Source organism: Onychostoma macrolepis, chromosome 23 (genome assembly GCF_012432095.1).
Source record: "Onychostoma macrolepis isolate SWU-2019 chromosome 23, ASM1243209v1, whole genome shotgun sequence".
Taxonomy (NCBI): domain Eukaryota; kingdom Metazoa; phylum Chordata; class Actinopteri; order Cypriniformes; family Cyprinidae; genus Onychostoma; species Onychostoma macrolepis.
The window spans coordinates 19,531,786-19,557,799 of NC_081177.1; the positions used below are offsets into that span (position 1 = coordinate 19,531,786).

General features: G+C 36.4%; 1 protein-coding gene across 5 annotated transcripts; it reads right to left on the reverse strand.

Moving 5' to 3' along the window:
• Nucleotides 1–355: 355 nt before the first annotated feature.
• Nucleotides 356–25,845, reverse strand: LOC131531527 (F-box only protein 6-like). Of its 5 annotated transcripts, none has more exons than XM_058762338.1 (6): nt 25,402–25,794; nt 2,667–2,928; nt 1,999–2,113; nt 1,770–1,865; nt 1,184–1,319; nt 356–1,088 (listed from the first exon to the last, which is right to left on the reverse strand). In XM_058762338.1, the coding sequence occupies exons 1-6, from the start codon at nt 25,558–25,560 to the stop codon at nt 942–944; spliced, it is 915 nt and encodes a 304-aa protein (XP_058618321.1). In that variant the 5' UTR covers nt 25,561–25,794; the 3' UTR covers nt 356–941. The 5 variants fall into 5 exon arrangements, with proteins under 5 accessions (XP_058618321.1, XP_058618325.1, XP_058618322.1 ...); XM_058762342.1 differs by lacking the exon at nt 25,402–25,794 and adding an exon at nt 3,802–3,941; XM_058762339.1 differs by lacking the exon at nt 25,402–25,794 and adding an exon at nt 3,449–3,794.
• Between the last annotated feature and the right edge of the window lie 169 nt (nt 25,846–26,014).

The window sequence follows — 26,014 nt, forward strand, 5'->3', positions numbered from 1 at the left end:
AGACTATCGCTTTCCGAAAAATATTACTTCATTTTATTAAAAAAATAGGTTTCTGAAATCACATTGTAATAATGTTTGGAAATGAATTAAAATCATTTTGATAAGCAGTAAACACAGCTGTTTGATTTGTTTGTAAAGTATAATTTGCTGAAGAATTCTTGCTCTTTATTTTCTTTTTTTTTTTTTTTTCTATACACATTTTATCCATGTATATCGTTAAAATCAATTAGTAAAATGAATAGATATGTTTTGGAGTGAAGTCTGCAGAGGTGAGCTCTTATATAGAAGTCTCTTCGTGGAGGTACAATGTTATCACACTTCTGGCTGCAGAATAAACGAAACACATCACATGCACTTCTGTAAATATGGTATTTTTTTATTATGGCTTCAATGATTGGAAACATTTGCAAAGATCGCAAAAGCCCTTACAGTTTCATTCATTTCCTTTCCACTGTATACATTTCTTACATTCATTTACAACTGTTACAAATGCAAAATTTGTAGGCTATAGCAGATAAATGAAAAAAGGATATACAATAACTCATCTTATCAAATACTTTAAACATGTAATCTTACTGCAACACATTAAAATGAACTGCACCTCGAAGTCAGTAGGAAACCATAAACCTCTGGATTATTTGCTGCAGGTATGATGTTATCTGTACTGGTTCTGCTTAAACAAAGTCCTCAAGTGTACAATAATAGGTCTCTTTTAATACTTCTCTCTTTTAACCAAGCACCAAACCTTTAAGCTTCGTTTTTTAATTACGTTTCAAAGCTTCAGTGTTGAACATACCATCACTCACATGCAGTAATTTGGAATCATTTATTGCACTTATGTAAACTGATTATTCTATTAAGTGAAATCATTTCTAAAAGTGCATGTGTATGCCTGTATTTAGTTGCAGACTAATATATATATATATATATATATATAAACACTATCTCTCTTCAGCTGGACAGATCTCCACACTACTGTTAGTGACCCGTATCCCATACCAGCCTGCCCAAAACTGTGTATCCTTCCCACCATGAGTGAAACGGATAAACCGAACCCCAGGTCCATAATTCTTAAAGACATGGGTCATCTGAAATAAAGCAGAACAAATAAAGAGACAATGAAGCCTAGACTGTTAGTTTGATTGTAGGGGAATAACTTGACTGTCAGTATAATGCTACTCACTTGACACCACAGCTCATCATTCCACTGTTCAAAAAAAACTTTCTCAGGCTGAAAAGTACAGATAGGTTTTTTCCTCTGATCAAGCAACTCTACACCGATCTCATAATGACACCCGCAATCAAAGCGTGGTGCATACCTGCAGAGAAGGCATTACTTAAATGTGCTTTCATATTAGAACCTGTTTTGTAAGTAACACTAGTACTGCATTTAAAGGGACAGTTCATCCAAAAATGAAAATTCTGTCATCGTAACTGTGGAACACAAAAGAATATGTTCTGAAAGTCAACAGGGTCCAAATGACACTGGAGCACAGTCCAAAAACAAGACGGTTTTCAAAATATTCTTTATGTTCCAAAGAGGTTTTGGACATGTTTGGATTTTTTTTTAACAAAGTTACAATTTATGCAGATTCTTGCAATAATAATAATTATAATAAAACTATAGCAATAACATAAAAATTTAAATCTGAATATGATGACCTAGATGGAAGGCTCATTCACAGAAAATGTATTAAATTCATCACCAAAAGAATGAAATTCCCCTCCTAAGATACAGAAGCATGAAATGAGTTTGAGTGAATGCTCACCAGTCTGTTATTTTGATATGAGGTTGTAGTTGATCCATGAAAGCATCACTGTAGCCTTCTTTCTTCAAATTAATAAGTTGTTGCTTCAAACATAACCTGAGGACAAAGTTTATTGGTGATTCATGAGTGGATTGGCTTGCTGATTGATTGATAATCATCTATTGACCTAATAACTGAGCTAATAAATAAGCTCAAAACGTTCTTATAAGATTTAAAATATCAAATGCACCAATAAGATGTTACAAAACATTTTGTGACTGTCTCATCTGGAAATGGTTTCCTATTTTCCTCTGCCACCCAGCGGTCACCTCCATTCTCTACAATCTTCCATCCTTGAAGTTTATCTAATAAGAACATCAGAGAAGAGATGTTAACTAAAACAAAAATTCCCACGTTAATAAAGACATTACCTTAAATTATATGTCTGCACTATGTTTGTACTTTCTGTACTCCTGACACCAAGACAAATTCCTTGTGTGTTTAAACACACTTGGCAAATAAAGCTCTTTCTGAAGACACTTATTGTTCAAACGTATTTATGTAAATCAGGGTTATTATTAACTAACCCTAAAATTTAAACCATAAAAAAAATCATTACTTGATATATAACAAACATTAACTGAAATAAAATATAATATATATTTAAAAAAAAACATTTTATTTCAACTACTTGCAATGGCAACCTTTCTCATTTTCATTTAGTACTAAAATAAACTAAAACTGACATACTTAATAAAAACTGTACAGACATCAGAAAAACTTCTAATAATGACAAAAACACAGAACAAAATTAGTACAACTTCAACTAAAATAAAAGCAGTAAATATAAAAATAAAAATTCATTCAAAATATTTATAAAAACTACAATAGTATATCAGAGATATTGATAAGAATCACCTTCTGCTCTGGGATTCTTGAGCAAGTTACGTCGTTTCTTAGTTAAGAAGTAAAACAAGCGCCAGTCATCTGGTGGTCTGGAAGCATCACGTGGCTGGATCCCCTCTCTCCGACAGCGCACTCTCCAGTGTGCAGCACTGTCCACCAGCTCCTTCCACTCATGACACACCAGACGACAGACTCGCACCACCTGATGAGCAGGCAGATTCAGGAGGATCTCCTCAACCACAGCTAGAGGAACATCTGCCTGCAGACTTGAGCACTGACAGAGAAAGAACGATTACCTTTCAGTTCTAATCCTGTTGGAAAATCCAGCAATGGAACATGGTTGTTAATTTTTATCTAGTTGTCAACTACATTCTTCCTAAAAAAAAAAACATTTAATTATTTAAACATTTGATTAAACTGGAATTACCAGCTGGTAACTGGTTTATTGCTGGTCTACCAGCTTGAACCTATAGAAACCAGCTACCACGTTCTGCAGAATAAAATAAAAATAATAAATATAGCTAAATCCAGCATAGTTGGCTGGTTTAAGGTGGTCTCCCAGCCTGACCAGCTAAATAAGTGATCAAAACCCCTTTAAAACCAGCCTGCAAACCAGCTATGACCAGGCTAGGAGACCACCTTAAACCAGCCAATCTTAGGCTGGTTTCAGCTGTTTTTTTTTTTTTTTACCCCCTTCACATCTATTATCTTAAGATGGACTTTCTAGCTCCATAGAAAGTCTATTTCTACGTTAAATGTCTGGGCCAGTTTGATTATGACCATAAGCAACTTACTGCGTCTAATCTGGGTTTCTTTGAAAGGACATGAATATGCCCGCTCTCTGACCGACCCATTCTTGTTTTTTGACATATTTGTCTTTTATTAGACATGTTTCCGGGTCTGGACTTACGGGTGCAAACACGGAAGTTACGTTTCATAGTCTGACGCACGATATTACACTAATCCAACGGAAACACAAACAGTAGCTAACGTTACTTTGCGTTATATTTCAGACCCAGACATCGTTGTTTTATCAGTGATAACGACTCTAGCTGCGGCAGCACTCTAATCTGTTTCTGGTAAACCGGAATATGTCTGACAGTACGCGTCTTGACGGCTCACACCAGCATTTCCGTTACATACATACTTCTTTCCGGTTTAGAGATTCCATTAGTCTCACGTTTCTCAATATGCGTTCTTGTCTGTACTTGTGTTCTTGTGGACTTGTGAAACGTCATCAGTCGTCGCCCAAGTACTGTTCCAATTCAAAGTTCACATCGAGCCAAGTACAGTTCAAATCCCCGGATGTGTTCTTGCTCCGCCCCCTTTATCAAGGATGCATCCGGGGAGTTGGCAACACTGGGTTGTGACTGAGGCCAAGATGGACGGAAGTGGAGTAGAGTAGAGTCCGGAAATGATCTGGATTTGGAGGACATAGATGGCGGGGGAAATGAAAGGAACAGAAGTAGTAAGTGGACTTTAGTAGATAAGCGGAAGAGAAGAAAAGAGTGGAGCCAAACATCAGGAACAGAAAGTGAGAGAGAATGTCATCAGCTAAGAACAAGAAAGGATGAGTTTAAGGTACTGGTGAAGTTTATGTCGGAAGAAGCAAGTAATTTGAAACCTTTGAAATTGACTAAGTCACTGAAGGAAATGGTAGGGAATATTGAAAGTGCTAAGATGTTGCGAGATGGAAAAATGATAATATTCTGCAAAGACAGTAAACAACAAAAGGCTGCTCTTGGGATTAAGACTATATTAGGGCAAAAGGTATCTAGTCAGGTTTTGGGAGAAAAGAAATGGATGAGAGGAGTTATCACTGGAATACCAACGAATGTATCAGTAGATACGATTAAGACAAGCATTTCAGGAGCAAAAGTAATAGATGCGAGGAGGCTGAAATATACTCGAGACAAAGAGAGGATGGACAGTCTTTCTGAAATGTTACATTTTGATGAGGAAAAATTGCCGGAAAGCTCATAAATCCCAAAAATACTAAAAATACTCTATGTAGTTCGACCTTACATTCCACCCCCACTAAGGTGTTTTAAGTGCCAAAAATATGGACATGTGGCTATAGTTTGCAGAGGGAAGCAACGCTGTGCTAAATGTGGGGGGGATCATGAATATGGAAAATGTGAGGAAGGTGTGAAACCTAAATGCTGCAATTGCGGGGGAGAACATAGTGCGGGGTATGGAGATTGTCAGATCAGGAAAAATGCGGTGAAGGTTCAAAATGTTAAGATAACAGAAGGAGTAACATAAGCGGAGGCAATCAAGATAGTTCAGATGAGAGGAAAAAAGGAAGCAGCAGTAGAAACAGTTGCATATTCGAGAAGGAGAAGTGAGCGTCCGAATCAGGGAAAAGAAAATGAAAGTAAGTTCATGACTGATAAATTGGCATTTGTCACGTTCATCGTAGAAGTAGTTAACTGCTCGGCACAGACTGGGAGTAGAACTGAAAGAACAAGAATAATCTTAAGAGCGGCAGAAAAGTATCTAAATGTAGAAGGAATAATAGTAGAACAGATAAATGAAAAACTGAAAATGCATGCTACTAACCCCCAGATAGTATGTGGAGGTTCATAATGGTATTTTTAATCTTGCAGTGGAATGCAAGAAGTTTAATATCAAATGGACAAGAATTAAAAAAATGGATAGATGATTTTAAGGTTAAACCTCAAATAATATGTGTACAAGAATCGTGGTTAAAGCCTAATTTAAATTTTGTGGTTCAAGGATATGAAGCAGTAAGCAAAGATAGGACAGAAGGAAATGGAGGAGGAGTAATAACATTCATTAAATTATGAGTAGCATATAGGGAGGTTAAAGTGAATGAGGAATATGAATCAGTAGTGACTGATGTAAGAAATGCTAATCAGAATATAAGATTTATTAATTTTTATAATCCGTGTAAAAGATTAAATAAAGATTTGCTGAAAAATATTGGAGGAGAGGATAATATTAACATAGTATGGTGTGGTGATTTTAATGCTCATAGTACTTTGTGGGGAAGTGCAAATAATGACCAAAATGGGAATGTGATAGAAGAAATTTTAGATTGAAGTGACCTAGTGTGTCTAAATAATGGGAGTATAACAAGATTAGATTTAGTGAGAGGAAGTAATTCAGTTTTAGATTGAACTATTGTGTCTAATAATTTAGCTAGGCAATGTGAATGGGAAGTTTTAGATCATACTAGTATGGGAAGCGATCATTATACTATAAAATGTAGTATAGGAATAGAAAATGAAGTATGCCAAGAAAAGAAAATTCTTAGATGGAGGTTTAAAGCTGCAGATTGGGATAAGTTTAAGGATGTATGTGAAGGTAAAATGATAAGTACAAAATTTAATTTTGAAGATGTAGAGGATACTAATAATAAAATAAATATGATACTGTGTAGTTCAGCACAAGAGATAATAGGGAAAGGTAAAGGGGTAAGAATGAAAAAGGCTGTACCATGGTGGACAGAAAAATGTAGTGAAGTAATTAAAACCAGAAACAGAGCTTTAAGAAATGTTAAAAAATCACATTCTTTTGATGATTTTATAAATTCAGGCAGTGGTAAGAAAAGTAGTAAGGATAACTAAAAGAAATTACTGGAGACAATTCTGTGATGAAATTGGTGTAAATATAGATATAAGTGATATGTGGAATATGATTAGGAAGATGGGTGGGAAACAAATGTATAAAAGTATTCCAGTTCTAACAAAAGAGGGTAGAAATATAATGACTAATGAAGAAAAGGCAGAGGAGTTAGTAGAAACTTTCATTAAGATTCATAGTAATAATAATATATTGGAAAGTATGAAAGTACAAAGGGAACAAATTTTGAAAGAGAATCCTAATGTGCTGGTTCGAAAAGTGCCATCTGGAGGCACATTGGATACAGATTTTACAATGTATGAATTAAAGCAGGTGTTACACGGGGTGAAACATACATCGCCAGGAAAAGTTGAAATATGTTATGAAATGATAAAACATCTTTCAGATGTATCTCTGAACATTATTTTGGAGTTTTTTAATAAGATATGGGAGTTGGGAAAAGTCCTAACTTTCGCTTCACATATTAAGAAAGTAACAAATAAATGTAAAAAGGGAATAAATATTTTAAGATGTTTGGCAGGGGTAGATTGGGGTGCAACCCGACAGGCATTGCAAAGAGTATATTGTGCAATGATTAGACCTATGATTGATTATGGCAGCATAGTATATAGTTCGGCATCAATATCTACAGTATGTTAAAGTAAGTAAGTGGTATTCAATCTCAAGCACTAAGAATAGGAAGTGGGGCGTTTAGAACATCGCCAGTCTCAGCGATGCAGGTGGAAATGGCGGAGTTGCCTTTAGACCTCCGGAGACTTAAGTTAAAGATGGCATACTGGTGTTCTGTTAGGGGGCATGTAGAAACCCATCCAGTCAAAGATGTACGGTATTACAAAAATGTTGGGAATATGAGTATGTAAATTATAGTAGTTTTGGATGGAATGCCGATGCAGATGCTAAGAAGATAGGAATTAATGATATAAAAATAAGCCCAACATTAGCAATACCAATAATACCCCCTTGGCTGTTCCAAATGCCAATGGTAGATTTCCAGTTGCATTTTGAAATAAACAAAATGGAAAGGTGTATGCCTAAAGAAATAGTAGTGGATCAATATTTGAAACAAAACTATTTCAATAGTATTCAAATATATACTGATGGGTAAAAAAATCCAGATTCTGGGTATACAGCAGCTGCCATATTTATACCCTATTTTAAATATAGCGCTGTTAAGAGGTTATCTAATGATGTATCTGTTTTCACAACAGAAATGATGGCAATTCTATGCAGTGGGTGGAAGAAATTAATCCTATAAGTGTAGTAGTTTGTTCAGACTCATACTCAGTATTAAACAGTTTAAGTAGTGGTAAATCAGCAGCTAGACAGGATATACTCTATGAAATTGTACATAATTTATATAGAATAAATCAAACAGGAGTAAGAGTAGAGTTTCTATGGATACCTGCCCATGTAGGCGTAGAAGGGAATGAGGAGGTAGATAAACTGGTCAGCATTGAGAAAAGAAGAGATTGACATAGAAATTCCTTTAAGTAAAACAGAAGTAAAAGGTATTATTAAAACAGCAGTTGGAAGTATGTGGCAAAATGTATGGAATAAAGAGTCAAAAGGGAGACACCTATTTAGTATTCAACATAAAGTGGGGATGGAAAGAAAGGTATATGGAAACCGAAGAGAAGATATTGTTATAACCAGGATCAATATAGGACACTCTAACATTAATTATTCATTGCATATAATAGGAAAAAGTGAGTCAGATTGCTGTAATTACTGTGGAATAACAGAAACAGTTGAACATGTGCTCTTACATTGTGAGGCATATAACCGTCAAAGAAAGCAGTTTGTTGAAAAACTAAGAGATAAGGAAATCAGTGACATTTCAGTTAAGAATATATTTCAGAATGCACAGAAACAGTTAAGGGTGTATGATTTTCCTATTAAATATTTGAGAGATACTGATTTGATTAGAAGAATTTAGTTAGTTTGTTTGTTTGTTTTTTCCCCTATTTATTTATTTTATTTTTTTTTTTGTTTAGAATATAATAGTTGCGTTCATCAAGGCCTCACCACTCCATCCCAGGTGGCGGAAATGCACCTTAAGCTGGTTTGCCAACCGCCATTAAACGCAAAAAGAAGAAGAAGTGACTTGTGCGAACTTGAGGCAGCCAGGTATCCCGGAATGCATTTCGCACCAATCAGCGAGCATTAATGGCGGAGGGGAAAATTTTGCAAAATTTCAAAATATTACTGTTATTGTGTCATGAAATGTCATTCTAAGAGTATTTCAGGCGAGAATGTAGTTGTTTAAAACTCAAATCTGCGGTTTATTTATAAAGATTTTTGAAAATTATTTGAAAATTTGTTTCGCCGATTTCGGAGACGTGAGCTCCATGCGATCACCGGGCGCTCAGTGCTCATATGTTTCATAAATTATTTATTTATTAATCGTAATACAGCGCTTACTTTAAGGTGACTGAATTGTTTGCTTTTGTCTTTATTTCCTATTACATAAGTCTCTTATACTTTATACTTTTATGATGGCTATATTGTTCATTAAAACTGACATTTAACAAAAAATGCAGAGTTGTGCTTGTCATATTTAATTTTATTATACATAGTGAGAGTATGTGCACATATTAAACCACGTATATTAATGTTTTATATTTTTAAAATGAAAACGAAAAGAGGGTTGTATTTTATATTTTGAAGAAAACGAAAAGGCAGTGGTGTTTGATATCATTTCGTTTTATTGTAATGAGTGTATGCGTTTACATTTTTGTGGCTATTAATATTTTAAATGAAAACAAAAAGAAGCAGTGGTGTTTAATATCGTATTTCGTCGTATTGTAATACAGTGTAGATAACTTAGGCGAGCTGACTGACGTTATCAAGTACGCTGCTGTTCCATTTGTAGAATTACCGGACTTGTGTCCTTCCATCCTCAGGAGTGCGAACTCCCGAGTCGAACTTGCGAAGTCCGAACTACCGAGGACGCAAGTCCGAACTTTGCGTACTTGGTATTGAGAAACGGCCCATGATTCTGGTCAGAAAATGAATATATTCCTTAGGAATCACGTGTTGTTGTCATAGACTGTAAAACAAAAACAAAGAATGGACGTAGTGTCCGTGACGTCACCCGTAGGTTCCTGAAGCGTGTTTTTGAAGCTAATCGAATTTCGATAATCAAAAATGAGCAAAAAGGCGGGACTTGGGTGGAGCTGGTCGCTGAAACCACGCCCACCTAACGCGACAGTGGTGACAGCAGCAGCAATCCACCTGTCACTCAAGTGGCCACGCCCTTAATTATGCAGAAGTTTAAGGCTTAATATAATTTAAAAGGATGAGTTATAAAAAAAAATCCACCCCCCACACAGTTGTCATGAAGGGCAAAATTAGCTATATAGACCAAAACCACTTTTTGTACCAGGCTGTAAACTTTTTTTTTTTTCTGCTGTAAAGTTGGGTATTTTAACATCTATGGGACTGTCTATGGGACTGCAGTTTAAGTCACTTCCGTGTTGGGTTCAAGACAGAGACCCAAGAGACCAAGATTTGTTGATATTGTGAGTGCGCACAAATAAAAGTAGACCCTTTACAGTTCCGAATGATGTATTACTCTTACGTTTATGAGCAAAAATTACGGCGTAATGCAATTGATTGCGCTGGTGCCTCCATGTCCTGCGCTGTAGCTTCGACTCTCCACACAAACTATTGGATACAGCGCACATTTATCTAGGTTTAACGTTTAAACATTGTTATATATGCTTGAACTGTTTTAGTACAGGCCTATCTATAGATTTTATTTTAGGCAAGTCGTGATGATTTGAGAAGGCTAAATTGATCAAACATAGGCTATGATCAGCCTGCCGGTCTGCTGCTGGCCGTTACTTTAAGAAAGAAAAAACTTATTTAAATATAGTCACTTTGTCATTACATACAAAACTGAACTATTTTAATAGCTGAAACAGTATTATCTGATTTGGGAGAAGGGAGAAAAAGACGGGCTCGACTCAGGCTGGTAATTCTGTTAAACTGTCGGACACTATTGTGTTATTTTACTCTATATTATGATATTTACTGAATACGGTATTATCTTACTTAAAATTAAACAAATTAATGACATAAGGGTCATTAATTATTACTTACTATGGTGCATGGTATACTGTCATCTGGTGGACAAAGAAATGAAGTTCATCTGTTTAGCTGTAGTTATTTAGCCGCTGGTTTATGTGTGGATGTACAACAGTTCTTTTGACAACATGCTATATTTGAAGCAATAACAATTGCAGTGCAAGCTATTAAGTGTGCTGTCAGTAAATTAAAGTAAGATGCTTGGTAGCAGCTAGACTACAATAAATTACATCAGAGCAATATAATAATGGTCTAATAAATAAATCAAGCTGTGTTTAAGTTTTAAATGTTTCATTCAAAAATTTCTAAATTAATTTTAACAGTGTAATATACAGTGTAGCATATATATATATATATATATATATATATATATATATATATATATATATATATATATACACAGTTGTGCTCAAAATTATTTATACCCATGGTAAATATGATCAAAGGCGGCTGTGAAAATAAATCTGTCATTAATCCTTTTGATCTTTTATTTAAAAAATTTACAAAAATCAAACCTTTCATTGGAGAATAAGGGAGAGAAATCTCATTATGAAATAAGTTTTTTCTAATACACATTCATAATCTCATTATGAAATAAAAGTTTTTTTCTAATACACATACTTTTTGCAACCTCCTTTACATTTACATTTAGTCATTTTACAGACACTTTTATCCAAAGCGACTTACAATTGGGGAATACATAAAGCGATTCATCTTGAAGAGACAATCAGACAGAGGAAGTGCTCGTAACACCAAGTCTCAGGCATTGTTCAAATAAGTACAAGCTAGCAAGGGAAGGAATAAATAAAGAGAAAGTTTTTTTTTTTTTTTTTTTTTAAGTTTAGATGAGTTTTCAGCTGTTGCTTGAAGATTGACAGGGATCCAGCACACCGGATATGGGTGGGAAGATCATTCCACCAGCCAGGAACGGTGAACGAGAATGTTCTGGAGAGTGATTTTGAGCCTCTCTGTGATGGTACCACGAGGCGTCGCTCACTAGCAGATCTCAGACTTCTGGAGGGGATGTAGATTCGTAATAGTGAGTGGAAGTAGGCGGGTGCTGAGCCTGTGGTTGTTCTATATGCAAGCATCAATGTCTTGAACTTGATGCGAGCTGCAACCGGTAGTCAGTGCAAGGAGATAAAGAGAGGTGTAACATGGGCTCTTTTGGGCTCGTTGAAGACCAGTGGTGCTGCTGCATTCTGAATCATTTGTAGAGGTTTGATTGTGTTTGATGGAAGTCCAGCCAGAAGAGCATTGCAGTAGTCCAGCCTAGAAATGACAAGGGCCTGGACAAGAAGTTGTGCAGCATGCTCTGTCAGAAAGGGCCTGATCTTTCTGATGTTGTGTAGTGCAAACCTGCAAGATCGAGCAGTCTTTGCAATGTGCTCTTTGAAGGTCAGCTGGTCAAGATATCTTTTGCCTCTGAGTCTTCACCTATAATGCCTGATAAGTTTGGAGAACATCTGACAAGAGATCAGAGACCATTCCTTCATCCAGAATCACTCCAGACCCTTTAGATTCACAGCTCCATGTTGGTGCTTCTTCTCTTCAGTTCTCCACTCATTTTCTATAGGGTTCAGGTCAGAGGACTGGAACGGCCAGCAGAAGCTTGGTTTTGTTCTCAGTGACCCATTTTTGTTTTGGTTTTGATGTTATTGTGTTATTTTACTTAATATTATATTTACTCAATATGGTAATATCTTACTTAAAATATGACGTATGTTCAAGAATGTAATCCATGTACTGATCAATATGCTGAATTATTCCAATACTGGATGTCTTAATACAGATTGTGAGTCTTAAAGGGCCATGCATTGGGCAGTACTGGTATTTTCCATTGGAGTGTACTGGTGAACTTAAATAACCCAATGAACTTTGGGTGATTTCCAGAATATGATAGGAACAGGTAAACAAGCTTGATGTATGTCTTATGGGATCACGTCCAACCAATAGGAGGCCGTAAAATAAAAGTTTTTTAAAAATGGCGGATCTGGCCAAATTCCACCATTAAAAAATGGACCAGGTGGGCTAGTAATAAATTGTGGCAAACCAGACAGGAATAGCCAATTAAAAACTGGAACTACTAATTTTGGGTAGAAAGATCGGTATAAAATGGATCCCCCGACAGACAGAGATTTCAGATGCGGTGACCGTTATCTCGGCTTTGTTACTTTGTTTAATAAAGTCTTATTTTGACATCTGGAACTCTGCTTTTCGAGCTTCATTGATCACATTGAAGAAATCTATCATTGCTGGCTCCGAGACACAACAATGTTTGTTTGTGGATTATTGTATGGTTGGAAGATCCAACCACGGCCCATTATCAGATTTCTAGCATGGACAGTGAGTTTTTAATTTTTTATATGTTGGTATTTAATTGAATCAATGATGCCATGTATCTAAACAAGATGTCCATGACCTCCAGCAGAAAAATAGGCCCACAAAATTAATGATACAGCAGTATATTTAATTGTACACATGGGGTACTTTTTTTATCCCTGTGTGCACCAAACCCATCTTGAGTGTTTGCTGCAAAAAAAGGGGGGGGGGCTTTCTGACCCCAAGACTCAACTAAACTCTACAATTCTCCAGCTGTGATCCTTGGAGAGTCTTTGGCCACTCAAAATCTCCTCCTCACTGTACATTAGGACGATATAGAACAGGGGTAGGCAACGTCGGTAATGGAGTGCCGCTGTCGAGTTTAGCTCCAACCCTAATCAAACCTGAACAAGCTAATCAAGGTCTTCAGAATTACTAGGGCTACAGGTGTAGAAGATTTTCATTCATCTTGAATTAATATAATACATAGAATTATGCCTATTTGTATCTACTATTATCTAATATAATACATAGAATTATGCCTACTATTATCTGGTTTGACTGTGTTGAGCAACTGTCTGTTAAGGGCTGCAGTGAGCCTAGAATAGAGTGAACTTTTCAGGGCCAGAGAGTCACTCATATATGGAAAGAATCTAATCAGGACCTAGAAATGCATACATGACAGAACTCATATATGGTAAAAGATAACTGTCCAAAAATACAACGATGCATATATGGAATGCTGTGAAAACTTCAGGATGTATATATGAGTTTGAGACAAGACTCAATAGTGCTGTTCGAACATCTACTCGGCCTTTTGTTAACTTGTTAATAAAGGTCTATCTGAATTCAAAACCTCCTTAGTGCGATTTATTCTGAACAAGAAAAATTCACAACACAGGCAGGTGAGGTTTTTTTCAGGCTTAGAAACTAAAAACCCCCTTTCTGCTGGTTGGAACTCAGATTGACCTTCGAGATGATCCTGTAACTATTGCAAGGCTTGCAAAAAACAAACAAAAGCCAATCAAACCAGAGACAGCTGAAAAACTAGCCAGAGACTTAAAGGCTGTGAAATATGTTGAATGCTCTGCTCTAACGCAGGTGGGTATGCTTGTCACTGTGCTCGGTTTATAAAGCCAAGTTTTAAATGTTTTTCTTTATTTGTATAACAAAGCAATTCACTTTTTTCCCCTTTGTTACAGAAAGGACTCAAGAACGTATTTGATGAGGCGATATTAGCAGCTCTAGAGCCTCCAGGATCCCAGAAGACATGCAAATGTGTGGCTTTATGAACTGGACACAGATGCATCATCAAAGACAAATCTGGGTGTAAACCAATAGGATTGTTTTATTTTTGTACAGGTTTTTATCAGGAAAGTAACAGTAGCTTTTTACTCAACAGGTTTTTTTCCCCCTATCTTTTACCTTGGTACTCATATCACATAATGAGATGATATATGTGCAAATTTTATTATAGTGCCTTGAAGACTTTAATGACGCTTCACAACAAAGATATTCATATATGGTAGGGTAGAGTGGGTTAAGCTGTGCCACGTTTTATTTAATTTGTCTAATAAGGAAGGAAAATTTTTAAGTAAATTTATGTCTGGATGTCTGTCATCAGCTTAATTTAGAAGACTTTACAGAGCCATGTGAATATGTCTTGTCCCACATTAGGGGTAAGTTGTGTTATGTCAAGTTGAGTCACTGGGGAATATCTGAGAGATTTGAATTTTAAATAAAAGTATGAAAAATATTTATACAGAAACTATCTTCCTTTAAAAAATATCTATATTATTTCAATGTGGTGACAAAAATATACATGGTTTTATACATTGCCACTTTGCCAAAAAGTATATACCTTTTTATATACCCAAGTATATACATTTTCAGATATAGAGTGAAAAAATTATCAAAATCATTTTTTGTCATGTTATTTCTCTAACATGTGCAGCTGTATAAGATCGGCTCTTTTTAAATATTTGGTCACATGATGAAAATTAATTAAGGGGGCCGATACGTCTTTCCCACTGCTACATTTTAGCTCACTCCCCCAATACTTTAGTTTTAAGCAATACTTTCAAACAGTAGCAGTTGCATATATGCATTTGAACATTAAAATAAGCATTCAAAAATGATGACAATGTGGATAGAGATAAAGTCATGTTAGGGGAACATGTCTGAAGTTCTTAATGATGGTCCTCCTTATTAACACAAAACATGAATGACTGTTGAAAGGGTTAGTTCACCCAAAAAAGAAAATTCTGTCATTAATTACTCGCCCTCATATCGTTCCAAACCTGTAAGACCTTCGTTCATCTTCGGAACACAAATTAAGATATTTCTGATGAAATCCAAGAGCTTTCTGACCCTCCATAGACAGCAACACAACTGACATGTTCAAGGCCCAGAAAGGTAGTAAGGACATCATTAAAATAGTCCATGTGACATCAGTGGTTCAACCGTAATGTTATGAAGCTACGAGAATACTTTGTGCGCAAAGAAAACAAAAATAACTACTTTATTCGATAATTTCTTCTCTTCTGTGTCAGTCTTTGACGCCCGTTCACGAGAGTACCATGACGTATGCTCATGCATGAACAGAGGTTTGGAACGACATGAGGGTGAGTAATTAATGACAGAATTTTTATTTTTGGGAGAACTATCCCTTCTCAGTGTAACACAATGTTTTAGCGATAATAAGGCATTGATAAATAAGAAAGGAGGGCCAAGAGGCCTTTTGAAATATAAACAGCTAAAACTTGATATGTAGTCCAAAAATAAATACAAATACAGAATGATCATGATAGAGACTTCAAATCACATGCAACACTGAGAGATGCACTTATAACTTTCATAAAGGCTTTTAAGTTCAGTTACATATAGCAAGTCAAGTTTATTTATATAGCACATTTCATACACAGTGGTAATTCAAAGTGCTTTACATAAAAGGAAGTGAAATAGTCATTAAAAATAATAATAACAAGAAATTAAAAATAATAATAATCACAACAATAAAAACAAAGTGATTTAAAAATTGATTTAAAAAGAATTTAAAACATTTAAGAATAGAAAGTGATTATACATAGTGCAATCAGTTCGGACGTAGCACAGTGCTCATTTAACAAATGCACAGCTAAACAGATGAGTTTTGAGTCTGGATTTAAATGTGGCTAATGTTTTAGCACATCTGATTTCTTCTGGAAGCTGGTTCCAACTGCGGGCAGCATAATAGCTAAAAGCAGACTCCCCTTGTTTTGTGTGAACCCTTGGTATTTCTAACTGACTCGATCCTAATGATCTGAGTGGTCTGTTAGGTTTATATTCAGTGAGCATATCTCCAATGTATTTAGGTCCTAGGCCATTTAGAGATCTATAAACGAGTAAAAGTACTTTAAAATCAATCCTAAATGTAACTGGAAGCCAGTGTAAGGACCTGAGGACTGATGTGATATGCTCGGATATTCTGGTTCTAGTCAGAATCCTGGCAGCAACGTTCTGGATGAGCTGCAGCTGTCTAATGGTCTTCTTTGGACCATTACAATAGTCCACCCTGCTGGTGATAAAGGAATGAACAAGTTTCTCCAAGTCTTGACTGGAAACAAAACATCTAATTCTTGCAATGTTTTTGAGATGATAGTATGCTGATTTAGTTACTGCTTTGACATGACTACTAAAACTAAGGTCTGTCTTCAGAAACACCCCATGATTTTTGACTTGCTTTTTAGTTGATTGACCCCTAGAGTCAAGGTATGCATTCACCTTGAGAACTTCATCTTTGTTTCCAAATGCAATGACTTCAGTTCTCTCCTTGTTTAACTGAAGAAAGTTCTGGCACATCCAACTGTTTATTTCATCAATGCATTGGCAGAGGGAGTCAATGGGGCTGTAGTCATTTGGAGATAAGACTAGGTAAATCTGGGTATCATCAGCATAGTTGTGATAAGCAATTTGGCTCTTTCTCATTATTTGACTTAGTGGGAGCATATACAGGCTAAACAAGAGCGGTGCAAGGATTGAGCCTTGTGGGACTTCGCATGTCATGGACGTGCACTTAGACTTATGCTCTCCTATACTCACATAATAACCTCTCCCTTCTAAGTATGACCTGAACCATTTGAGTACCATCCCAGAAAGCCTGACCCAGTTTTCCAGTCTCTCTAGAAGTATGTTATGATCAACAGTGTCAAACGCAGCACTAAGATCTAGTAGTACCAGAACTGATATTTTGCCTGAATCAGAATTAAAGCGAATATCATTTATTATCTTAATAAGCGCGGTCTCTGTGCTATGATGTGCTCGGAGACCAGATTGAAAATTGTCCAGGTATCCATTTGAGTTTAAGTAGTTGTTCAGCTGATTAAAAACTACCTTTTTAATAATCTTACCTATGAAAGGAAGATTTGATATTGGTCTATAGTTGTTCAACATTGTGTTATCAAGATTGCGCTTTTTCAGAAGGGGCTTAACAACTGCAGTTTTCAGGGAGTTTGGAAAAGTCCCAGAAAGAAGTGAAGCGTTCACCACTTCTAAGAGATCTGCTTCTAAACAGTTAAGCACACTTTTGAAAAAAGATGTGGGAAGTGTGTCAAGATAGCATGTTGACAATGTAAGGTGCTGTACTATTTCTTTCAAAATTTTGCTATCAATTGCTTCAAAAACGGACATAGTCACTTCTTTTTGAAATTGCAGTAAAATCTGTGTGACCTCTGCATAACTAGATATGCCAATCACCTTTCTGATATTATTGATCTTCTCAGAAAAGAAGGAAGCAAACTCATTGCATTTACTGTCGGAGAGTATTTCACTGGGAATTTGACTTGGGGGGGTTTGTCAGTCTCTCCACAGTAGCAAAAAGAGTGCGAGAGTTGTTTAAGTTACTGTTTATAAGGTTTGAGAAGAAGGTCTGTCTAGCTGTGGCTAGTTCCACATTGAAAGCATGAAGGCTGTCTTTATACATGCTATAGTGAATTTCAAGTTTTGTCTTCCGCCACATCCGCTCAGCTTTTCTGCATTGTCTTTTCATACTCTGAACTGCTGTTGATTTTCTCCATGGTGATTTTTGTCTGCCATTCTTCTTGCAGACCCTTGCCGGAGCAATATCATCAATAACATTCTTAACTTTTGAGTTAAATGAATCCAGGAGAAGATCAACAGAGTCTGCAGAAATGCTTGGTGTTAAAGACATAGCCTTCATAAATAGCGCACTAGTGTTCTCGTTAATGCATCTCTTTCTGACAGAGACAGATCTAGATTCAGTGGTAACAGAGATCAATATATCAAAGAAAATACAGAAGTGATCAGATAGTGCTACATCCTTAACAACAATGGATGAAATGTTTAGACCTCTACTGATGAGTAAATCTAGAGTGTGTCCACGATTGTGTGTGGGTCCATGCACATGCTGGGTCAGATCAAAAGTGTTTAAAACAGTTATAATTTCTTTTGCAGTTTTGATTTCTGCATTATCTATCTAAACAGTCAAACTCTGAGGAAATCATTGATAACAGTTCTGTGAACTCTTCAACAAAGGCTGGTATTTTGGAGGCCTGTAAATAATGATAAACAGAATGCGTGGAGCACCTTTCAGCACAATACCTAGGTATTCAAAGGACAAATACTGACCAAATGACGCTTGCATTGATAAACATTTTTAAATAGAGCAGCTACACCTCCACCTCTCCTAACAGTCCTGCAGACACTTGTAAAATTAAAGTTAGGAGGGGCTGTTTCATTGAGGACTGTTGCACTGCAGCTGTCTTCAAGCCATGTTTCATTTAGAAACATAAAATCCAGGTTGTTTGTGGTTATTAAATCATTGATCAGAAATGATTTATTTTTTAGTGAGCGAATGTTTAAAAATACTAACTTGATGGAATTACATTTTGTCTCTACAGCAATCTTAGATTGGTGCATTAAAGGCCGCAGATTAGATGGGTCAGCCATACGGCTTGAGAAGGCCTTAGACTTTCTATCACGTGATAAAACAGAAATATAGAAGGCTACAGGCACACTGGGTTCCCACTTGTTCTGTGAACATTTGTGAATGTTGCTACTAATATAGCAGGGACCCGACACATATCACTGAGAGCTGTTATCAGTTGTTTTTGGTTCACCTACAGCCGATGGAGGAGGGTTTGGGCCCTGGCGTTGTGGCAGCGGTCGGAGAGCAGAACAGGAGAGCGGTAGCAGAACAAATTCAGCGATAATAAGGCAGTGATAAATAAGAAAGGAGGGCCAAGAGGCCTTTTTAAATATAAATCAAGTTTTAGCTGTTTATATGTAGTCCAAAAATAAATACAAATACAGAATGATCATGATAGAGACTTCAAATCGCATGCAACACTGAGACTTAAGTTCAGTTACATATAGCAGCGTTTCTCATAGCAGAACAAATTCAGACAGTAAAACACTATCTCTCTTCAGCTGGACAGATCTCCACACTACTGTTAGTGACCCGTATCCCATACCAGCCTGCCCAAAACTGTGTATCCTTCCCACCATGAGTGAAACGGATAAACCGAACCCCAGGTCCATAATTCTTAAAGACATGCGTCATCTGAAATTAATAAAAAATATACATATATGGTGAGAATGACAGTTATTTTAGTTTGATTGATCATTTTCTTTTCTTCTACTCACTTCACACCACTTCTGATCATTCCACTGTGGAAAGAAAACTGGTTCAGGGTCAAAGGTACTGATGGGTCTCTTCTTCTGATCAAGCAGCTCCACACAGATCTGATAGACACTTCCACAATCGCAGCGTGGTGCGTACCTGCACCACACAAAACATTCTCAAATTAAACTTTATTAACTGGCATGATATATTAACCACTGATACTGTATCATGAAATCAGAGTTTGAGTGAACACTCACCAGTCTGATATTTTGATATGAGGTTGCAGTTGATCCATGAAAGCAGCGCTATAGCCTTCTTTCCTCAAATCAATCAGCTGTTGCTTTAAACATAACCTGAGGACAAAAATGGGTGATTCATTTGTGGATCAGCTTGCTGATTAATTGATAATCATATATTGACCAATAAATAAGCTCAAAACGTTCTTATAAGATCTCAAATATCAAATGTACCCATAAGATGTTACAAAACATTTTGTGACTGTCTCATCTGGAAATGGTTTCCTATTTCCCTCTGCCACCCAGCGGTCACCTCCATTCCGTACAATCTTCCATCCTTGAAATTGATCTTATAAGAACACCAGAGAAGAGATGTTAACTAAAACAAAAATTTGCACGTTAATAAAGACATTACCTTAAATTACATGCATGTCTGCACTATGTTTGTACTTTCTGTACTGGAAGCTCCAGACACAAAGACAAAGCTCTTTCTGAAGACACTTATTGGTCAAACATATTTATGTAAATCAGGGTTTAATATTAACCAACCCTAAAATTGAAACCACAAAAAAGATCATTGATATATAATAAACATTAACTGAAATAAAATTTTAAAAACTTTTATTTCAACTACTTGCAATGGCAACCTTTCTCATTTTCATTTAGTACTAAAATAAACTAAAACTGACAATTAATAAAAACTGTACAGACATCAGAAAAACTTCTAATAATGACAAAAACAGAACAAAATTAGTACAACTTCAACTAAAATAAAACAAAAACAGTAAATATAAAAACAGTAAATTCAAATAATCTATAAAAACTACAATAGTATATCAGAGATATTGATAAGAATCACCTTCTGCTCTGGGATTCTTGAGCAAGTTACGTCGATTCTTAGTTAAGAAGTAAAACAAGGAAGCATCACATGGCTGGATCCCCTCTCTCCGACAGCGCACTCTCCAGTGTGCAGCACTGTCCACCAGCTCCTTCCACTCATGACACACCAGACGACAGACTCGCACCACCTGATGAGCAGGCAGATTCAGGAGGATCTCCTCAACCACAGCTAGAGGAACATCTGCCTGCAGACCTGAGCACTGACAGAGAAAGAACGATTACCTTTCAGTTCTAATCCTGTTGGAAAATCCAGCAATGGAACATGGTTGTTAATTTTTATCTAGTTGTCAACTACATTCTTTCTAAAAAAAAAAACATTTAATTATTTAAACATTTGATTAAACTGGAATTACCAGCTGGTAACTGGTTTATTGCTGGTCTACCAGCTTGAACCTATAGAAACCAGCTACCACGTTCTGCAGAATAAAATAAAAATAATAAATATAGCTAAATCCAGCATAGTTGGCTGGTTTAAGGTGGTCTCCCAGCCTGACCAGCTAAATAAGTGATCAAAACCCCTTTAAAACCAGCCTGCAAACCAGCTATGACCAGGCTAGGAGACCACCTTAAACCAGTCAATCTTAGGCTGGTTTCAGCTGTTTTTTTTTTTTTTTTACCCCTTCACATCTATTATCTTAAGATGGACTTTCTAGCTCCATAGAAAGTCTATTTCTACGTTAAATGTCTGGGCCAGTTTGATTATGACCATAAGCAACTTACTGCGTCTAATCTGGGTTTCTTTGAAAGGACATGAATATGTCCGCTCTCTGACCGACCCATTCTTGTTTTTTGACATATTTGTCTTTTATTAGACATGTTTCCGGGTCTGGACTTACGGGTGCAAACACGGAAGTTACGTTTCATAGTCTGACGCACGATATTACACTAATCCAACTGAAACACAAACAGTAGTAGCTAACGTTACTTTGCGTTATATTTCAGACGTCATATTTCACGTCGTTGTTCTTTTTCTTCTTCTGGTGTTAATGGCGGTTTGCAGACCAAATTGAATGGTGCATTCCCGCCACCTACTGGATAGGAGTGTGGAGCGCATAATGATTGCGAGGTTGGGAACCAATACCACAAATGACAATGGGGAGGGGACAGTGAAGAAAAAAAAGAAAATTTAAATACAAAAAAAAAAAAAAAACTAATTTAATAAATTTAATTTAATTTAATACTTTAATTGAATTCATTTAATACTGATGATCTTACATTCTATTGATCAGTTTTGTTTCTTTTAAGAAAACAATTCATGAAATGCAATTGATTGTGTTGGGCCATTTCCTAACAGAACCTGAGGTGACAGATTATTTATACCCAAAGAACTTAATGCTTGAATAAGTTGAGATCTTGCTCTTTCATACACATCACGTTCTATTGATTAAGCATGACCACATCTATCACAATTTCCATTTTCATACTTCCCCATTCTATACAGACATTGATTCAACAAACAGTATACGCATTCTTGACATTAAAACGTCATCTTTTCTATTGCCAAACTTTCTTCTTTCTGTCTACCTTTTATTCCACTATCCCACTCCTTCTGCCATTTCTTTCTTATTTCTTTTGCAATTAACCCTTTTACTTACTGTTTTACTCATTTACACTTTAATGTCAATTTGTGCATGTTTCAAAGCATGTTTAGCCAGATAGCCTCCTCATTTCCTTCCACACCCATATGTGATGGTACCCACATGAAGTTCACTATAAGTCCAGATTGTCTTATTCTAAATAAACCCTGCATCACTTCAAATATCATATCTTGTCTTGTTGTTGCAATTCCACTTAACAAGCTATTTAAAACTGAAAGGGAGTCTGTGCAAATTACTGATCTTATTGGTTGTACTTCTATCCACTGAAGAGCTAGATATATTGCTATAATCTCTGTAGTAAAAACAGATATATGATCTGATATTCTTTTTGATATTTTGACTTTGAATTTGGGTATGTAAACTGCTGCTGCTGTTATTCCAGATAGGGTTAGGGTTAGGGTTAGGGCCATCCGTGTATATTTGTACTGTGCTATAATATGTTTGTTCAATGTATTGCTGCACTGCTATATTTGTTAATATACTTTTTTCCTTATTATGTTTTTCTTTATATAGTTGAATATCCACTACAGGCACAGGGAAAAGCCAAGGAGAAATTGCTGAAGTTGGCACAGAAGGAGCTATATCAATGTCACACCATCCCATACTCTGAGCCTCCTCATTGGCAGTCCAACCAAAACTTGTCAGTTTTTTATACTCATATTCCCAGCAATCCTTCAGAACTTTCTTAGCTGGATGACTATCTAAATGACCTTTTATATTAATCCAGTACCCCATCTTTAACTTGAGCCTTCTAATTTCCAGAGGCATTTCACCCATTTCTACTTGTACTGCTGTTATTGGAGCTCCACAACATATTCGCAGTGCTTGTGATTGGATTGCCTCAATCTTTAAAAGTTGTGATTTAGATGCAGAACTGTACACCATATTACCATAAGCAATAGCTGCTCTTATCAGTGCACAGTATATTCTTTTAAGAGACTGACGACATGCTCCCCATTCAACTCCTGCCAAACACCTCATTACATGTATTGCTTTTTTGCATTTGTCAACCATTTTCTGGATATGAATTCTAAAATTCAGTTTAATATCCATCCACATTCCGAGAAATCTAATTACTGACATCTGCTCCAATTTTAATATTCATACTTGGATTGGTTTTCCTTTTTGTAAAACAAAACCTGAGTTTTTGATACAGAGAAGCAGAAACCCCACTCCTTAGCCCAATTCTCTACTATTTTAACAGCAGTCTGCATACACTTCTCCACATGCCCCACATTGCGCCCCCTTTTCCACAGCGCGCTGTCATCTGCATACAAGGACCTTCCTATACCCATGTCTATCTGTGTAAATATATAATTAATCATTAGATTGAACAGAATAGGACTACTACTAACGCTTCCTTGAGGTGTTCCATTCTCTACTGGATAAATCGTGAGAAAATGCAGAACCCACTCTAACTTGAATAGTTCTTTTAAACAAGAAACTCTTGATCCAATTGTACATTCTTCCTTTTATTTCCATTCTTTCTAATTTAATTAAAAGTCCCTCTTTCCACATCATGTCATATGCTTTTTCAACATCGAAAAATACTCCTACTAACACTTCCTTGTTAACTTGTGCCTTTCTTATTTCAGCTTCCAGGCAGAACACAGAGTCCATTGTGTTTCGCCTAGGGATGCACCGATATGAAAATTTTGGCCGATACCGATAACCGTTAATTCTTTAGAAATGAAAGCCGATTACCGATATGTTGGCCGATAAATCTAAATCCAAATTTAGATTTAGCTTTTCCACTGTCTGATATTACTAGTCTATCGTTATATACTAAAACAGGCATATTACCATTTCTTTGTTTTCCTCCCATTTTTCTTATCATACTCCATACTTCAGTAATGTTAATATCTACCTCCAATAGTTTCTCTCTCCGAATGACTCTCCTCACTATGGCCTGTGCTCTTTTATAATTAATAAATAATTAATAAAATATAATTAATAAAATCATTATAGTTAAATTATCTTCTTACTCTCTTAAGTGAAAAGTTCATTTATTTCTTTTACTTATTGCCTTACTCCTCATTCCACCATGGAATGGCTTTCCTCCTATTACCAGCCTTCTTCTTTCCTATTACCGTACTTCTTCAGCAGTACTCTGGAGAACTTCACATATTTTATAATTAAAAACTTTTACATCTTCCATAGAATTATTAAATTCAGACATTCTGTTATGACATAACTCCTTAAATTTTTCCCAGTTGGCTGATTTAAAGTTCCACCTTGGCATTCTTTCCACCACAGTTTGTGCTATATCTAACCCAATTGTACTACTAATAGGAAAATGATCACTACCAACTGTACTTTGATTTATAACTTTCCAATCACACTTTCCAGCTAAACTTTCAGAGACTAGTGTCAAATCTAACCTTGATTATTTTCCCTGTGACAAATCAACTCTTGTTTAACTTCCATCATTGATACATACTAATCCTCCCCAATCTAGCACGTCTTCTAAAATCATTCCATTATAATCTGTGTTAGTACTCCCCCATAATGAGCTGTGTGCATTAAAATCACCCCACCACTTTATGACTTATGGATATTGTCATCACCATTGTACCACCACATGTTTGACTATTTACTGTCTGACTATTTACTGTTTGCATCTTAAGCCTATCGTTTATCATATCTACCGTAACATCTTCAAACTCCAAGTACTTTTCAGCAGCTCTTAATGCTTTTTATTCTCTCGGTCCTGCTTTCAGTTTGGGCGGAGCAGTTCACCACATCTGCTATGAACGTTACAAATAGACTCACTTCGTTCTCTTTACTTTGCTCTTTCGACATTGTTTTTTGTTGTAGTTCTGTTGTCCTGGTTTCTATTACTTTGGGTGTCTGTTTTACTTTCTTTAGAGCCTCAGCGTATGAGATTCCTCCAGCCACTCTGACATTTTGGACTTTCACTGCATTTTTCGTTACTTGACATCCTCCATATCCTGCACTGTGCTCTCCTCCACAATCACAGCATTTAGGATTAACATGCTCGTGATCCCCTCCACATCGCGCACATCTCTGCCTCTACACACTGCGCTACATGACCGAACTTCTGGCAGTTATAACATCTTAGCGGCGGAGGAATGATCTTACACAAACTCTAAATATACTCTCTCGGGTAATTTGTTCTCATCAAAGTTTATCACTACTGAGAGACTGTCTGTCTTTTCATTATTTCTGATGCACTTGAGCCGTCTGACATCATTTACTGCTGCCCCAGTTATATTGTATTTCTTTTGATTTTCTCAATTGAAACATCAGTTGGAATCCCCGTTATCACACTTTTCTTCTGGGATTGAGCATACAACCGTTTCAGAGGGTTAATGACATTAACAGAGTCAGAAGCGAACTTCAGAAAATACCTTATATTCCTCTTTCCTCCTCTTTGCCTGGTGATTTCCCTTTTCACTGTCCGTTTCTGAAATTTGTACCCAGCTTTTCTTTCTTTTCCGAGTATCTACCACTTTCCATTTCTTACTTGAATTGCTTCCACTATTCAGATCAACCATTTCATCCTCCATTTCCGGTGTTACGGTTTAACTGGTTTCCGTGTTATCTGGTGACCAACTTCCTGGGTCAGGTCTCCGCTCCAGATGTGATGGGACGACCGCAGCAGATTCGCCGATTCTGAAAGCTCAAACTGACGTGATATTAAACTGTCTAATAAACGCACACTTGCTCATTACACGATTTTGGTATTCTTGTAATGATTACAAATTAATGGTATGATCGCCCGTAGAGGCTGAATTACAGAAAGAAAGAAAAAAATGTCTGTTTGGCAGGGGTTTCGAACACGTGCGCTAAAAGCAGTCGCGCCTTGAGACGCCAGTAACGAAGGCTCTGAACTACCGAGCAGCACTGATTCAACTCCGGAGTTTTGGATTCAAATAGGATTTTACTTTTGGCGTGACATTATGTAGCTGGTTACATCAAGAAAATGTTCCCGTGTTAACTTGTGACCTGTGTTTACTTGTT